The 17,946-nt window shown below is 33.9% G+C and overlaps 2 protein-coding genes and 1 long non-coding RNA gene across 4 annotated transcripts; 2 read left to right on the top strand and 1 right to left on the bottom strand.

The window, feature by feature from the left end:
• Positions 1 to 612: 612 nt before the first annotated feature.
• LOC100178502 (protein phosphatase 1 regulatory subunit 42) lies at positions 613 to 5,692 on the top strand. Its single transcript, XM_002125323.4, has 8 exons — positions 613 to 811; positions 1,096 to 1,262; positions 1,831 to 1,969; positions 2,382 to 2,468; positions 3,071 to 3,218; positions 3,561 to 3,683; positions 4,038 to 4,314; positions 4,560 to 5,692. The coding sequence occupies exons 1-8, from the start codon at positions 680 to 682 to the stop codon at positions 5,029 to 5,031; spliced, it is 1,545 nt and encodes a 514-aa protein (XP_002125359.1). The 5' UTR covers positions 613 to 679; the 3' UTR covers positions 5,032 to 5,692.
• Positions 5,693 to 5,954: 262 nt separating this feature from the next.
• Positions 5,955 to 14,854, bottom strand: LOC100180865 (microcephalin). 2 transcript variants are annotated; one of them, XM_026834115.1, is made up of 21 exons: positions 14,572 to 14,854; positions 13,990 to 14,188; positions 13,450 to 13,574; positions 13,318 to 13,390; positions 12,729 to 12,873; positions 12,476 to 12,534; positions 12,137 to 12,320; positions 11,631 to 11,744; positions 11,160 to 11,261; positions 10,797 to 10,866; positions 10,139 to 10,404; positions 9,638 to 9,723; positions 9,281 to 9,401; positions 8,599 to 8,865; positions 8,411 to 8,485; positions 7,921 to 8,025; positions 7,395 to 7,530; positions 7,089 to 7,254; positions 6,803 to 6,994; positions 6,618 to 6,747; positions 5,955 to 6,236 (listed from the first exon to the last, which is right to left on the bottom strand). In XM_026834115.1, exons 1-21 carry the CDS (start codon positions 14,724 to 14,726, stop codon positions 6,184 to 6,186), a joined length of 2,823 nt encoding a protein of 940 aa, XP_026689916.1. In that variant the 5' UTR covers positions 14,727 to 14,854; the 3' UTR covers positions 5,955 to 6,183. The 2 variants fall into 2 exon arrangements, with proteins under 2 accessions (XP_026689916.1, XP_002125871.1); XM_002125835.5 differs by having other exon boundaries at positions 9,281 to 9,404.
• A 2,250-nt stretch (positions 14,855 to 17,104) lies between these two features.
• LOC101242642 lies at positions 17,105 to 17,657 on the top strand. The gene is made up of 2 exons (XR_182031.4): positions 17,105 to 17,266; positions 17,548 to 17,657. It is a non-coding gene; the product is annotated as an uncharacterized LOC101242642 (long non-coding RNA).
• The last annotated feature ends 289 nt before the right edge of the window (positions 17,658 to 17,946 follow it).

Consider the following 17,946-nt stretch of genomic DNA (forward strand, 5'->3'; position numbering starts at 1 on the left):
AAAGTGCATGAGGAAAGTAATCGTTAATTAATCGATCATCGTGCGGTTTTAAATCTGAAAATCCAGTCTAAAAATTATAAATATATTATGATTTGATTTCAATCAAGAGAATAAGGAAAAATGCTAGAATTAAGAGTTGAGATAAGTGCGGAATAAAGTCAGGAAAACAACAACAACAACAACTGTTCGACGAAAAAAGATCTATATGACCACTAACGTGCTCAATAATTATGTTCTTATACTTTGCCGTACGTTCATAAACTCGCTACACTATGCATTTATAAATGTCTCTAAATATTTATCAGTGTCCATTAGAGTGTTGCTATGTTTAAACAGTATACGGTATTGTTAAAATACAATAAAATATTCTGTATGGGTAACAAAGGGGTCGAAAAACCTAAAAACTTTCAAAGTACTCACCGCTAGGTAGAGTACGTCGTTGCTTAGAAACGAACGCGCAAACTCCATATTTGTTTTTATTCACAGTTGTGTTCGATTGACTCGCCTGTTTTATAATTATGTGCGCTCACTGCACAGGGCATTGATAGTGAAGTTACTATGTTTATATTTATGTCTTGTAAATCCAATGGCTTGTGCAAGTTGTGTCACAGATTATTAAAAATATAAAAAAACTAATGTTTTCATTCAGACTCGTACTTTTTGTCTAATTTCATTTATAATGGTTCGTCTAACAGCCGAATACATTGCTCGTTGCAATGGACATACAAAGCGAAAACGAGATGAGCCAACCAACCACTATCTTAAACGTATTACACATCTATACATGGCAGAGCGAAATATTGAAGCAATTGTAAGTATTTATGGCAATATTCAGAACTAAAATTTTTTTAAAGAGGCACCTATTTAGTAAAATTATTTGTTGAACTTTGTAATTTAAAGCTTAGAAGTTTTTACGAAATATTGGTTCTTCAGTTGCTAATTAACCAAAAAATTAAATTTAATAAATTAGGTTGTATAGCATATACAGCTTACTGTAAGTTTTTTTATCCCAACATGTTTGTTCCTTATTCTTTACTTCTACGTTTGTGAAACTATTTTATCGACATGTTGTGCAAAGACCTTTTTCTATTACAGGATAATTTGTCGCAATGTCGAAATTTGACCGTGCTTTATCTGTACGACAACAAACTCAACAAAACAATGAACTTAGGAACCGCTCTCAATCTAACTCATCTCTATTTACAAAACAACAACATAAGCAAAATTGAGGGACTCAGGCAATTACAGCGACTGACAAAGCTGTAAGTGTATTAAACAAATAATGGGCCTGTAATTATAAATTGTGTTGTTAATGCACAATTATTTTCAAAACATGGTTGGAAAATATTTTTACAAATATTGTGGACGTTGAAAATAGAGAAAAAGACGAAAGTACAAAACCTGCATTAAAACTTAAAACTTACCCCAATTTCTCATTAAGTGTAAATATAGAACACAAATTGTTTCTTTAAAACTTATCTCTGTCTGATGTTAAGTACTTCTTGGCCACCATTAGTCATGACACAGTTTCGACGCATCTGGTTTAGACAAAATGATTAATACTTTGGGTGTTGTCATTTGTATAGTCAAGACTTTCGAAACTTTTTTTATCTTTTCTAGATTTTAACCTTATGTTGAACTAATTTTTTCCACACAACTAGCATGAAAAGGATAATATTATAAGTTACTGGTATTTTAAAATTGTTGCCAAGCCCCTGGTAAACACCCACAAACCATAGTTTAAAACAACCTGATATTTATATAAATGTCTTGTTTAAAAAATTAGCAATATCTATACTTCTGTTTAATATGGTTGTATAAAATGTTTAGATACCTTGGATACAACAGTCTATCTGTTATTGAGGGTTTGCAGTCGCTTGATCAACTCAAAGAACTGAATGTTGAATATCAGAGACTTCCTCCTGGAGAGAAGTTGTTGTTTGAACCACGAACATTGATGGCGTTATCTGTAAGCGGATAAGTTGATCAGGAATTTGTGTATATTTTTCAGGGCTGACATTAGTGGGTCATTTCGCTAAAATGACAATGAAAAAAATTTAGTAAAATTTAGTATTATACCAGTCAACAATTGACAATCAATAAATATCTTAACATTTCATATAAAGTTGTTTTCACATAAAAAAGCTATTTAAAAAAAAGATAGATTGATAATTGAAAAAAAAATATTGAAACGGTTTAACTTTATTGAAAGTATTGTACAACAGATAGAATACCTTGTAACTGATGAATGTGTTTTATCTGACATCAATGTAGCATATATATATATTTATATATATATATATATGTATAATTTTTATATTGATGCCACCGCTGTTAATTAAAATATTAAAATTATTCATTCAATGCAATATTATCTACAGAAATGCCTAACTGTGTTAAACATATCTGGAAACCACATCGATTCCTTAAATGACCTGCAATCATTCACATTACTCAACCAACTACAAGTAAGTAACTACAAGTAGGAATTCATTGAACCATAACCTATTGCCCATTATCGGTGCAAAGTGGCAAAGTGGTTAGTGCGTCCGCCTCCAACCCAAAGGTACTAGGTTCAATGCTTGTTAGTGCTACCATTGTGGGCGAATGTGTCTTTTGGCAAAACACTTAACGGCAATTGCTCCAACCCAGTAATAGCTTGTCCAAATTATCATACATTAAACCAAAAAAAAAACGACAATCACCCACAAAGTAACATACTGGGTAACTCGTAAGCTGGCAGAAGGTGTTTCAACACCTGTATTTAACGACTGTCGTTTTCCTGCCACAAGAGGATATAGCAAGTCACATTCACCTATTGCAGCATCATAGGAGATATTCTGAGTGGTGGAAATCCCCTAAGTAACTATAAATTTGTACATAAATTAAAAAAGATGGGTAAAAATTAAATACAACTAGACAATAAACAGCATATAAGATTGTTTTAAATTTAAAAAAACACACATATTGTATTTTAAGAGTGTTTTACAATTAATTTTAATAACATACTTTTAAAACCAATTATATATATTTCTTTACTATTATACTATCCATTGCTTTTGCTACTCAGGCATGTGACAATGAAATCACAGACTTTGAAAGTTTAAGACCGGCACTTACAACATGGAGGTTGTTGGCGAGGTTGGACCTTACTGGGAACACAGTGTGTGGAAGAGCAAAGTACAGAGACAAGATTATTGTCATGTCACCTTCACTAGGTATGAATTAATTAATATTAAAAGTATGTTATTAAAATTACCAGGTATGAATGAAGTCACCTTTACAATTATTTTTCCTCACATGGTGGGAGCCTTATATGTTGTAGGTTATAACACAGGTGTTAGATTCATACAACTTGTGTCTGTTTATAAGTTACCAGGTATTTAACTGTATCGGCGACTGATTTTTTTATATAACTTACAATTTGATCACAAGACACAGTGTCTTGTCAAAAACACAAACATTTATTGTAAAGTTTTTTTTGTCCACAACTCATCAAGCGACTAGTAATAATTAGGTATTAATGCTTGATGAAAATGAATTTTACCTGTTAAATACAGAGTCCTTGGATGGGAAGGATATTTATAGATTGGAGCGACAGTTCTTGATGAGTTGGAAAGCATCGAGGGAAGCAAGGACACGACAACGACTTGAAAGTCAAAAGAATGAAACAGATGATATAGGTATAAAATAATATTAAGTTATATGAAGTAATCAAGCACTGTGTACGCTGGGACGTACGGTACACCTTTGGCACATATTATTCAAAAATTCTGATTGTGTTTTAAACAATTAACAGCGGTTATTGGAAGTCGAGTGGATACGGTTTTATTATTCTTTGAATGTTCTTTGTTTACTACCAAGTGTGACGAGAAAATAGAATTATAAGCTGTCCCATCTTCCCCCACCCTACTATATGTTTTGTTTTATACTCATCATATAAATTATAATTATAAAGTTTTCCAAACCAGATAACATTGATTTTTGTCCTGGTTGGTATTCAGCATTGTTCATCAAAATCTATGTTGTCACTTCAGATCTTCCACCTCTTCATAACCGAACTTCAGCTCCAACTCCTCCTCCTCACTATATGATGGGAGGACTTCCTGGAGGAAGGAAGAGATTCGAAGCAATCCTAGCAAAATCTCGCAGTTTGCCAAGTTCTGCCATGGCACCACTAAAAATGGCAGCTCGCGTCCGCCTAGCACCGCATACAACCCCTGCTCCACCAGTCAACTCCACATTGATCGAGAATGAAGCTGAGAGACTGGAGATGCTTGGGCAAAAGAGCATCAGCGATCTTGCAGACAGAAGGTACTTTCGTGACCTATTTCTGGATAAAGACCATGGCTTCAAAAAAAGTGTTTCCATAACAAAGCAATAAAATCCATTGTAATCTTGTTTAAAGTGTATCCCATCTGCTGGAACTTTGTTCCTGTAAATATTTATTTTGGAGGATTCTTATTGAAATCCACTATGCTAGAACCTAAGTAAAAAAATTGTTAGATTTTTTAAAAAGGAATGTATAAGAAACTTTAATTCTATATAAACATTTTTAGACACTTGGAGCGTCAAATGACACCTCACCCCAATGCTACGAGGCAGGGCAGAAGCAATCGAGGTCCCCTTACTTCACCCACAACGAATGGTGGAATTACTGGGGATTTCCTGGGTAGTGGGGATCCACATGAAGCAGAAAACGGGAAAAATGGTTTAAACCCGATTCGTGGTGCTTTAAAAAATGGACACGAGAACAATATGATTCATAACCAGGGTTTAACAAGGGGGAATTATCCATCTCTGAGACCGGTGAAAAAACCGCACCCTTTCTGCTCCTCATTTAATGGTGCGATTCTCTCAGACAGTCACTTGCCCGCTAAAAACCCAAATGATGCAAAAGCGGGAGACTCGAGTGACCATAAAGTCAAAGATCATATCGAACAAAACGGAATTAATCAGCACAAGGAACTAACATTAGCAGTTATACCACGGCAAAATGGATTTTCCAATTTACACAGCACCAACAAGTAACCACACATATGTTTTGAAAATAAACCTCTTGCTGCTTACCGTGAGTTTTACTCAAAATTAACATTTCGATTATATTTAAAACATAGTAAATTATCTATTATTAAATTTTACCCTTTGGTTCAAAAGTGGCCTTCAACAAATTGTACATGGCAGTTAAAGCTGCTTTATTGCATTAAAAATTGCTTATATTTCATATATTGTTATGTATTGACATTACTTTCACTTTATGTTCATTATCACCATTATAAACCATCAATGTAAGATAATGTGTTATTTTAAGCCATCCCTCTAAACATACGAACAATATACAGACAGTGATATGGACGCTCACGTAAGTAACTTGATAGTAAGGTGATAGGGAACAATACAAACAACAATTTGATGATTTAATACGATAGCTGGAATGCTTTGTAGTATTGTAATAATTATCGCTTATTAAAGACTTCATAAAATTTCTATTGTTCATCATAAAGATTGGTATTCATGAATAGAAACCTTAATTACAATGAGAGTAGCAACACACCGACCTGAACCTCGTAACTGCGGATTTAATGCTAAGTACTGTAACACACCATACATTTCAACCAGTGGAAAATGACACTAACTAAAAATACACTATGTTAGTAAACTATATAAAGAAAATCTTAGTAGTGTCCTGTTTCGCTTCGCGTCCGTATTGTAACCAAAGGATACAAAGTTCTATGCTTATGCTTTTACAAAGGTGGGTGATCGTGTACTTTGGCAAGACAATTAACATTCATTGATGTTTTATCCAAATTGTCAGCGGTACAAAAAAACCACAAAGTTAAGCAGGCAGGTGTATGAAATAAGCTACTTGTGTTATAACCTTATTGTTGCCCACAACAAGCGTATTTAAGTGTCATTCCTTCAATACATCAATTGTTTGAAAGTAACTTCTAAAATACCATTTACTTTGATGAGTTGTATTGAAAACAAAAAGGAACCTGATAAGTTCAACATTTATAGAACTCTGTAAAATCAAACACATGAAACAATACAGAATCAAAAGAGTTCAGAAACTAATTGTTTTCAACAGATCTTTACCCTAGTTCATTAAACTCAACTAAAACAACAAACAATAAAACAAACACATAGTCCTTGCAAGACAACCAATCAGTGCAAAGAATTCTGTCATGTGATGAGGTAGGATTGAGTTGGTTTAAGGCAGTTTTCAGAAATTGAATCTGTGAAAATAAAATGTTCTGTTTTTTATTTACAGACTAAACAAAATGACTGGAATAAATTTTATTTTAAAAATAAGAATTTCTGTCCAAAACAGTAAGAGTAAGCAATTTAGTCTAAAAGTGACTCAGTGATTAGCACTTGTATCGTAAGTAAACTATGGATACTGATTGGTGGTTTGCTACCGATAGGCATATGTGTCTATAAGCAAGACACATTGCAGAAACAACTCTAACACAGTGGTCACTTATACATTGTTGCACCGTGAGTGTTGGAGCAACAAGCTAACCCTGGCCTAATTCCTTCCATGGCGTGCCTCATTGCAGACCTCACCCACTAAAACAGAAAGTAATTTCTCCATAAATACGACCAGAAATCCTTACCAAGCACCCAGCTTTCTGAAACAGCGGGCAGAGCGGGTGATAGTGGAGACTTCCCGACACGCACTGATGCACGCCGTGGACTGTTGATCACATGACCCCCACACAATGTTACGAGTTCCCGAAGCTCATCCTATAAAACAGGATTCGTAAAACATCGGTGACAACTTGTTCCTTCAAAGACTTACTGGTGGAGGGGTGGTGGTAGGAGCAACATATACAAGACCTTTTAACTCTTTAAATACGGACAATGTCCAAGAAGCTGCAGTTTTTATGCTTTTATTGCGTAATAATCTAGCTTGTCGACACACAGGGAAATAGTTGATAGCTTCATAGTTTTCTTCATCAAGCCAAGCTCCTGCTTCTAATGAATCAACAACCTGAGAAGATGTTTATAAAAGTGTTGCCATAGATTGAACAAAAGGCATAAAAATGTAATAGATTTAAGAAATGGTCATCACTGTTTCTACGCACCCATTCCTTAGTTAGCAGCCACAAACCACGAGAAATTGCTCGTAGAACGTTCATTGTTCGTCGGGCTGCACCGCACACAACATGACTAGCCCGTTCGTCTTTTACGCTTGAGTGAACAGAGAATTGGCCAAGTTTCTTGATGTTATTCTGCATGCTCTGCCTCTCACTTAAAAAAAACAGAAAAAAATAGTCTCTCCAGAAGACACGAAAGTAATAGCAACACTAATCAACACATCATATATAAAATGTTCAATTTTTCTTTCATAAGGTATTCTACCAATGTAGGTAATTGTAAAGCGACTATACTCAGTATGTAGACTTGTAAGGACAAGAACCATTCTTCTTTTCTTTGGTTTTCGTACAATTGACTTCTGGGTTGGATCACGAATGATTTGAACAAATTCATCCGTGCTTCTACGGGACTTGGTCAATTCTAAAAGGTCTGGATCAAAACTTTGGTTGTAATTCAAAACTGTTATATAAGTATTCATAATATAGCCATTAGGCCTAGGGATTGGCCCATAAGCAGGTCTAGAAATGTTTTTACAGAGTTGTTTACAAGAAAATGCATCTAGTGTTGCAAAGTGTTGTACTGTTAGGTATGCAAATCAACACCATAAATTTAATTCGACACTTTCATTCGCCAACAGCTAACTTAGCCCTTCATTGAAAAATTGATTGAAAATAATGGACAGTAGTTAACAAAGTTAAAAAGTATTATTAGTTATAAGCATTTTAATAACTTTATTACTAAAATGTGAGAATCTAAAGAACGTGTCCGTTGTTATAACATGCCATGAGCTGAATATGTAAAAAAAAACTGAACCAAAACCTGAAATAAATTTTTCTTTCTTTTTTCCACGCCGGGTATTTGAGCTGTTAATGGTGGTGGTTGGAACGATTCTAATCATTGCTTCATTGGATGAAGATGATGAAGCTGTAATGTAAATATAATTAGAGAATTATAATATAAGAGAATCCGAACTTGATTACAAATCTAATTTATAATCAATTGATAATGATGCATGCCTATTATCCATTTATATAGGTGAAAATTAACGTCATACAACTCTAACAATTTTTTTAAATCTAACTCTGATCTGGTGCTCGTAGAGTTACACGATTCTTGTGTAATAAAATGCAGTCAGTATCAGGTACTCCGAAACACATTGGGACAAAATTAAGTTGTACTTGATTTTTGTCTGTATCTGTATATTTCGTGGCATTGAATCCAGCCTCATGCAAGTTAGAATAAACTCTGCCACAACCTTTTAAAATAAGAGTCAGGTAGAAGTTAATGTATATATAAAATCCAAACTCACTAGATTCCCTTCTTCGTTTTTGTAATCGCTGATGAAGTTTAGGTTCATTTTCAACTTCCATGTCCGTTACATCATCTATAAATATGATAAAAATGTTCACCTTATATGACTTTATATGTTTAGTAATTGCATTTTAAGTAAAAAAAAAGATTTTGAACACATTTTAAAATCTTTATTAAAGAAATCACCAGATTCTATTGTAGCTGGTGGCTCACTTCTCCTCTCCATTCCACTGTTTTCCTTTTGTTTGTTTATTTCAACCTCATAAGAGCTACTCAAGGAGTTTCTACGTTTCGAACGAGAATCTGAAGTTGTTTCATCACTAGATAGGGATGAAGAGGCACTTTGTGTCGGAGTGGAGAAGAAGCGACCTCGTGTGGCGGGAAGCATCATACTGGGTTGGCCAAGTGGTGGCAGCAGAGAGGTATCAGCAGAATTTGATGATGTGCTTTGTGCTGAAGAAGTTACATTACAATTAACATAATTGGTGTTGTGGCTATGCTTAAAAAAGTGTTTAGGCTTTCAATAGCCACGTGGGTCTGTCAAATCTGGTAACCGATGTATTTAATTTAAAATGAGGGTTGCGAATCATATGGTTCTACATACTTGGATCCAGAAGTTAATGATTAATTCCTAGTTTGATGCGATATTTTGACCCTTTATTAACATAGTGGGTACAAAATGCACAAAAGAGTTTAAGCGTGTTGATATAGATTTATTTAGCTTTTAACCTACTATTTATCCTTGTAAAAATTTTTTATAAAATACTTAACAGTTTTTAAAACAACAAAATAAAAAGTCCAATAAACAACGGTATGAGAGAGACATTAGGATAAGAAACAATTGCTAACCAACCCCAGTTAAACATACCATCAATTTCTTTCACAGTAGCACAACTTTTAATTCTGGTCGCTCGGAAAGTTTTTGATATTGCAACCGATGCACTCACACTCGATCTGCGACTTGATCTGCGACGAACCGTTGGCTTCGACTTCTGGGAAAAACAACAGGTTTTATACAGTGGCTGTTGTTTTGAATTATTCTTCTTATATTTGAATTATCCTGCTGGCTTTGGTAACATGTCATCCAAAATGGACGTCATTTTTATGCAAAGTTGATTTTTTATGTCAGTAAGGTAAGGTTCTATGGCAAGCCACATTATTGGGATTTGGAATTAAGGTTAGAGGTGGCCCATTACTCCAATGTAGAAAATAAGAAAGTATTTACCTTTATTGTTTGTGGACTAACAAGTAATGAAGTTGGTTGGATGACTTCCTCCTCACAAAGTATTCGACGATGTTTCTTGCGAGGTTCTGTATGCAGGATAACATTGACATCCTTTTAAATACTATGTGTATATTGATAGACCACAAATATCTGGGTATTACAAACAATGTAAAGCAAATATAGCGTAACTAAACAATTGATTTTTCTTTTTAAAAAAGCTATTTTAAAATTTTATAAAAAGTAATAGATATATATATTTATTGTGCAGTTTGACAGTTCTTTTTTTAGTTAATAACTAGCACATAAGTTAAAACAGCTTTATATTATAACTATTAGGCTTAGTTTTAAAAAAATTTAAACCAAGTTATATCAAACATAGGTGCATATAGTTGTAGTTTGACCATTACTGGTCTGTTACTCTATACATCATTTATGCATTTTTACTAATAACAGCTAACTTACAAACAAACTATGTTTAATTAATTTTTGGTATAAACTCACTGGAATGTATACTGGTCCTTGAAATATTTGTTTCTTGCGAACTGAAAATCACATTTCGTGATTCAGGTTCCATTGGAAGCAGTAAGTGTTGTGGGGGTTCCGCATCAAGAAACTGATCCGTGTTTGAATCTTCTACCATCAAACGTATTGAACTTGTATGACTTGATTGGTTGGAGTTGGAATTGAGAGAGTTGTTTGTGGTTGTGCTGCTTACTTGGAGATTTAATGTTGGTGTGTTCGTACTGGAAACGTCATGTGATGTATTTCTAATAAAGAAGAGATAATTGTTTCAGATTGTAATGTGTTTTTTTTTTAATTCAAGATTAAACAAAATGTTCAAATAATTTTTTTTAAGTTGATTATATTTGCATTGAATGTTTGGTTAAAATGTTTCTTGGTCATTAGTTAACAACAGTTGGTAATATTGTCAGTTGCACTGTTAAAGTGGTTTGTGATAATAAACCTAAATAAACCATTTTTTTCATCGGGAGCATTGAATAAAGTAACAAGCAAGCATTTTTGAGTTACAGTAACCCAACAATTAGGTTTTGGGACTATTTATTACAAAACAGAGCCAAATCAGTGCATTGCATTATAAGAAGAAACATGCCACAAACTGACTAATATAAGGTAGAATAATAATACCTATACAAGTTACCTGAATGAACTTGATTTTTCCTTTTCCAACGCTACATTATCTGTATTTGTAGATTTGTTTTCATTGATATCTGTAAATTGAAAGTTTAAAGTGCCTTTTATGAAAACAAATTTCGATTATTTGAGATTTGGATCATGACTTTGTTTCGCTAGATGGCAGAAAAAGTGGCACCTGGATGATTGTACTGGTCCCTTTAATTAGTGCATGTCTGCTATGTCCGCTAGCGACATATAAAGCTGTTTTAACGGACATAGCAGACATGCACTAATTAAAGGGGCCAGTACAATCATCATGTTTATATCAGAAAATCGATTTTAAGTACTTTATTATGCCTTGTATGAACAGAACATTTGTATCACTTACCAAACATGGGGCAGATCCCTGATATCTTGTCAATACATGTCAGTTCCATGTCGCTGGATTTTTGTGATGAAACGATTGTGTTTGCAGCAATATCACTACAGTCTGTCGGCAAGAATAAATTGAATTTTAAACTTTCTTAATCTAAACTAACTGACAATTTTGGGAATTTAAGGTCCAATATATAAAACTAGGCATAAACCCCATGACCCATATATATCATAATTCTTTCTAAAAAGTGTGACCATGCATCAACCTTCTAGTACCAGGTTGCTATTAAGAGAACAAACGAAAAACAATTAAACAAATAGCCACCAAACCTTTTAAAATGCAGGAAAGGCAGGGATAGTACTGGTTAGTTCTACATTTATATGTACATGTTTGGGTCCAATGTTTACTAATTAATGCAGTGTATAAAATTTCAGAGCTAGCCTGCCTAACCTGCCACCCCAGGTTTGGCGCCTATGTTCAAACCTGTACTGTCTGAGATATGAAGACGGAAATTTGGTGACGTTGTGTTGTTTGTATGCGACACTGAGCTTGTATCTGAGTATAAAGATCTTCGTGATGTGTGGAGCGCTGGGGTGTCTAAACAAAAACAATATAATATTTATATCAGTGATTTATTGATTGAAATATAACTATTTGTATCTTAAACTGTGGAAAAGTCTGATATGAGCTGTGGGATTTACAGATACTGTAATAAAATGAATATTAAAATGGTTGTTGTAAAGTTACTTTTATAACTTTAGAACTCATTTTGTTTAATCTTTTTGGTAAAAATCTGAAGGCTAGTAGTTCAGAACAAAATATACCATATACATTTGTGAAAATATACTTCTTCAAGTTCAACTATATATTGTATGTCAAAAACAGGTTTTAATTGTATTTTTTTTCCTTTTTTATCGAAAGTTGCTAAGCATATTATTCTAGTTCAAAAATTTGTATATATACAGTACTTATTTCCAACTTTATCTTACCATCTTCACCATCTTCATCATCGAAGTTAAGTTTTGTGATGGAAGGAGGAGGAGAGGAGATGGAGGAGCAAGGAGAGGAGGGAGGGGAGAAGATCGGTTTGCCTTCTTTCATTCGCTGTAATTTTCGCTGAATACTCTCGTTTGGTGTCTCCGCAACTAAACATGGGTGAATGAATCTGTATGGCTGCAATATAAAGAATGTTTTTATTAAAAAAATGTAGAGCTGTATTTTAAAACCAAACAGACTTTCACAACTCATGGATCTATTATCAAGTGTATTCAACATAAAAAAAACATAAAAAAGAGAATTTATTAACAAATGGGTAATTTAAGAATGACCTCTGGTGGGTGGAAGGGCGTGTCACATGCAAGGGTATCTTTCTTCTTCTTAAATTTTCCTAAAAACAACAAAATTACTAATAAAAGAAAAGTTTACACATTACAGCTAAATTCTGTGTACAGCCAATTTATAGCTGACAATCTGGACAATGTATTATTCATCACTGCTCACTGGATTAAAGTAAAGGACACACTCACAGTTACAGCAATAACCTTTTAACTAAATGCATTTCTGATGCAAACATATGATTACCATTACTATTAGTAAGCGAAGCTAATGGAGATAAGAAGTTTACAAATCTTGCTTCTTTTTCTTCCTTTCTTAATATCCTCTTCCTTCTCTCCTCACTCCTTATCCTTTCTTCCTCTGGAGAAAGAGGTTGCAGCTCTTTAAACCTCTGAGGAAAAGATGAAGGGGATGATAACTTCACATTCATATAAACAAAATGTTTAATTTTACTTTTAAAGGTTTATTAACAGTTTACCAATTATCCAATCTCCTATAGAAAGCAGTTATACTTCTGAAACATATTTAGGTTGTATATTACTGTTTGTTGCCGCGTTTAATAGGCAAACTACATTCATTTTACACGTAGCTAAAAGAAAGGTAGTGCAAAGTTTGTGTTGCAAATTTCCGCCAAAAAAATACTAATGCGCACGTATATAATAACGTATATGATGTCATAGTCCATGCACAGGTGCCGCATACCCTAGATATTTAGGGAATCGGCGCGCCTGGTGTACCATGCATGTCCTAGACACAAACATGTTAATTTAATGTGACAATTTAAGGAAAAGCAATAACTAAAATACTTATACATTGTATTTGTAACAACATTTACCTTGGGTGGTTTATAATTTGATTCGTCAAAAATAAATTCATTTTCATTAGCACGCATCTGTGTGACACGACATCTGTTAATAAGAACAATTGAATATGAAGCTGGTGTTTGGAGCAAACAGACATAACTTACCTTTCAACCCACAAACATGATACCACTTGTATTCCACGCCTCTTTGCTTTCTGCAAATACAACTTGTGGCCATCTTTAAACACCACGTGAGTTATGGCTTCATTTTTGGTAAAACGACGCGCAATCTGAACAAAAATACAAAACTGTACATTATTCATATTATAAAAAAAACATGAGAATCGTGATAAATTATGGGAATCTAGCCTTGATATGTTGCTCATAGATTTCGATGGTTCTTGTGTTATAAAAAAAAAACAGTCAAGAATATGTGCATTGAAATACGTTACATACAAAATCAAATTCAACATACTAATTAATGTAATAGATATATATTTCATCTAAAAAGCTTCAAATAATTAAAAACATGGGAGTTTAATTTTGGTAATCATATAGCAGTTAATACAGCTATTACAGTATTTTATGCTGTGCTCTGATAATCATATAGTTTAGACAAACAATAAGCAAACAGGGTCAAGTAAAATGCATAAGAATACTGGATAATGACTTCACTAACTGTCACTGAACAAGATTTAAACGAACCGTGGCTCCCATTCTTTTAAGGATTCTTCCGAAAACTGAAGAACGATTATCATTTCCCTGCCGAGACCAAACATCAACAAAACAAACACAATCCTTTAAAATATCCGATTCCGGTATCTTTTGTATGAACGGAGAATCTAACTTTGCTTGGTTAAAAGGGCTCATCTCAGCACCACTGGATGGGGTAGTTGGGACCGAGCTGCAGGTAAATTATTAATCAGAAAATGTTGAAACAACTGATCAACATACAATAAATAATAAAAGGAACACGTAAGTGTAGAAGGACTAAAGAATAAAGGATGGTATATATATATATATTTAAAAAATGTATATATTATATATATATAATTATTTTTTTGTTTTATATATCTTTGAGACGCAAGGAATCTGGGTTCGAAAGTCATTACAATGCACACCTACACCAAATGTTTTATAGCAGTGGATACGCATTTAAACACGATAGCAACTTTATGGTTCTGTTGCTAAATAGTACATAAATAAAAAGTAAAACGCGTTTCTAAACTCTGACACGAAAAACAAAGCTTTTTCATTACTTTAAGGAGTCTTAAAAAGTAATATTACTTCGCTTTTGGTGAAAGAAATGATGCATTGCTGATTTGGAAATTTCTAATATGTAAAGGTGATTTCGGATCATCCGTTTGCGCAGTAAATGCGAGTCCAGATTGACGATCAAAGTTCGCTCTGTCCACTATTTTCTTGAATAATTGCTTTTCCATGATTCGGTGCGACCAGTCTGTCCTAACTACATACGCCTGACAGTTGATTCAAAACATTTAAGAAACCTGGTTTCTGACTTTTTACAAAAAAACATTTATTTTTTTAATTTGCTACTTTTTGGCAACACCATAGACAACATATAAAACACTCTATCAATAGATATCATCCAAAAGAATTTTTTTCATAAAAAAAAGAATTTTTTCATAAAAAATAATTTTTTTCATAAAAAATGATTTTTTTATTTCTGTGATATCATAATAAGTATGATTTCGTTCTATCATATCAAGATCCCGACCCTGGTGCATGGAAACCCGAATTTGATTTGTACAGGGGTTTCTGTACACTAGTGACGATCTGCAACATAGTCCGTATATAAATGTTTATATTTCAACCACAAAAGTGGCTTCCACCAAGACAAAGAGAATAAAACTAATACATGGAGCTATACAGAGAAGACGGAAATTTTTTTCCGCTAGAAGGCGATGACAAATTCGTTTCTCTATTTTATGGGGAGCAGTTAGTTTCACGGTTTATACACATAAGATATAAACCCCCAACCCCCAACCCCCAACCCCCAACCCCTAACCCCAACCCCTAACTCCTAACTCCTAACTCCTAACTCCTAACTCCTAACCCCTAACCCCTAACCCCAAACTCGTCAAACAAAAAAAACTTGAAAAAAAAATTTAAAAAAGTATTCCACTGTGCGGGACTCGAACCCGGTAAAAATGAAACAAACAGAGTTTACGACCGCACGTAAACCGCTACACCACAGACTCGACGACAGTAAACACAACGAAAGAGCGTATATAACCGACCAAATGTGGGAAATATGTTCTTACTAGTGTTTTATGTATTTAGAAAGGTATTTTTATTATTTAATTAATTTGTTTTACACTTATTAACACTTTGTAGTGCTGTTTTGTTCGTTTTTCCGTATTTTTTAATTTAAATAATTACCGCCTCTAGCGGAAAAAATTTTCCGTTTTCTTTGTATAGTCCCATGTAAAACTAATCTCCTTGATTAAAATTCCACCAAGGCTTCCACCAAGACAAAGGGAATAAAACTAATCTCCTTGATTAAAATATTTAACCATAGATACCTAAACATTGTGTAATATTCTTATATCTTGTATGCAAAACATAATTTAGCATGATGGAAGTTTGTTCGGTTTTGTCCTGTGGCTAACAAGTTTGTGTCTACTTTATACCAAATCATTTATTCTTTAATTGATAATTTTTATCCTTAACCAATAGCACTGGACGTGAGTAAGGATATAAAACAAAGCAGACATGGGATTTAAGGCAGATTTAGCCCATCACCCCGTTGGACACTTAAAACAACCATTTGGTTTGATTCGCGAAATATAACGCGCGCTTACCGTTACTTAACTGACATGGAACTGAATTGAAAATTTACTAATCTATAAAATATACATATAGTGAGTCCCTTGCATGGCATGTTTCCCTAGGATCCATGTAGAATAGACATATAAGCAATCATCACGTATAGGTTTTGTTTTCGGAAATCGAAGTCTAGACTATTATTCTCAGTTCGTGGTCAAAGCAACAGGTTCATGCTCTTGTTTCTGACAAAACACAATGCTTCTGAAAAGAGTTTTAATTGCTTCCCGTGTGCACTCGACAGTTATTCTTTCATTTCCTTATCTCTAAAACACGGCTAGTTCGTGTTGTTTAGACGATTAATATTGTAAGTTAAACTATGTAACTATATATCAAAGGACTGAGTTGCCTATATGATTGACGCTTTTTTTGGGCTACTGTTTAAATAAAGACGTATATTCGAAACAGATAATTGCAAATCAATAATTCTTAACCCCAACAAGCAAATTCTCGTCGTTAAAATGGTTTTTTTATATCAAAGATGTTTAAATCTTACATGGTAATCTGGCTTACAATCGAACGGCAATAGATTTTGTTTTTTTCGCAAATACGACTTGGATAGTAAGGTGGGGGAAGATGGGACACCTTTAATACATAATATCCAAATACCCCGATCTTGTTTTAAACAATTAACCACGGTCTGTGGAAGTCGTGAGGATACGGTTTTATAATTCATTGAATGTTCTTTGTTTAGTACCAAATGGAAAGAGAAAACTAAACGAAAAGGTGTCCCATCTTCTCCCACCCTACTATAGTTTCTGTTGCCTGTGGTAAACGTTTGCAAAGCAGAGTCCTTTTTCTACCAATCAAACGATTGTGATGGTTATAAGGAAAAAGAAAAAATGTTTTCTGCCTTTCTCCAAACTTAAGACTCAAATAGACTTGCAAAAGCTGCGATATTTAGTATATCCTAGGTGCTACGGTATGGTTTGGAATATCCTGATGTACACAAGCAAGATAAACACGTTTCAAATCGGTTTAATAACGTTTGCTTTTTTGTAGATGAATAAGTCATTGATTATTATCTTGTTTGTCATCGGACTTCTCGTCCTCACGGAAACAGCGAATGCGCTTTGGGAAGGTCGCCGACGACGTCGCCATAACGGGAAATGGGATGAAGCTCAGGCGGACTTCGGTGAGGTTCAATAATGGATTAATTGTCGTTTGCTTCTTTAAAAATATTTTTGTATAAACTGCAGTATACCAAGAATAAATTAGCAGTTTTTCTTTTTAACATGTTAATATAGTAGGGTTGCTGGAAGATGGGACATACTTTCATTCTATTTTCTTATTAACAAACAACTTATTACAAACAGCTGTTAAATAGTATCTGTTATCAAGCGTAGGCTATTCTTGCATGTAATTTATTCTTGCATGTAACTGAAGGCGAACTTAGTCTTTTATCTTTGTGAACAGACGTTTCAGTGGAAGATGTCATGCGGAATATACAAGCTCAAGAAGAGAAAACAGATTGTTGTTAAAGAAGCAGTAGCGCGACAACAATAAATTAAAAGAACTACCGAAAACTTGCTTGTTTATTTAGTTATGCTTTATAAAAAAAAACGGGACAATTAAGGGCGATATCCTATTATTGGAACCTTTTCGAAATATAAACATTTAACCCCTAACGTATGTTCTTGGAAATTTGAAAGTCACCGACAGGACTTAGTAGGCCTACGTGTAAAAAATTAACAATTCCTGAAAAGATTTGATTAAGAGTAAAAATTATCGCTTTAAAATATAAAAATATTTTACGAGACAGCAAAGCTATATTTAGTGACTACACATCAGTCCCCAACTCCATCCGCGACACAC

The sequence above is a fragment of the Ciona intestinalis genome, chromosome 1 (assembly GCF_000224145.3).
Source record: "Ciona intestinalis chromosome 1, KH, whole genome shotgun sequence".
NCBI lineage: Eukaryota > Metazoa > Chordata > Ascidiacea > Phlebobranchia > Cionidae > Ciona > Ciona intestinalis.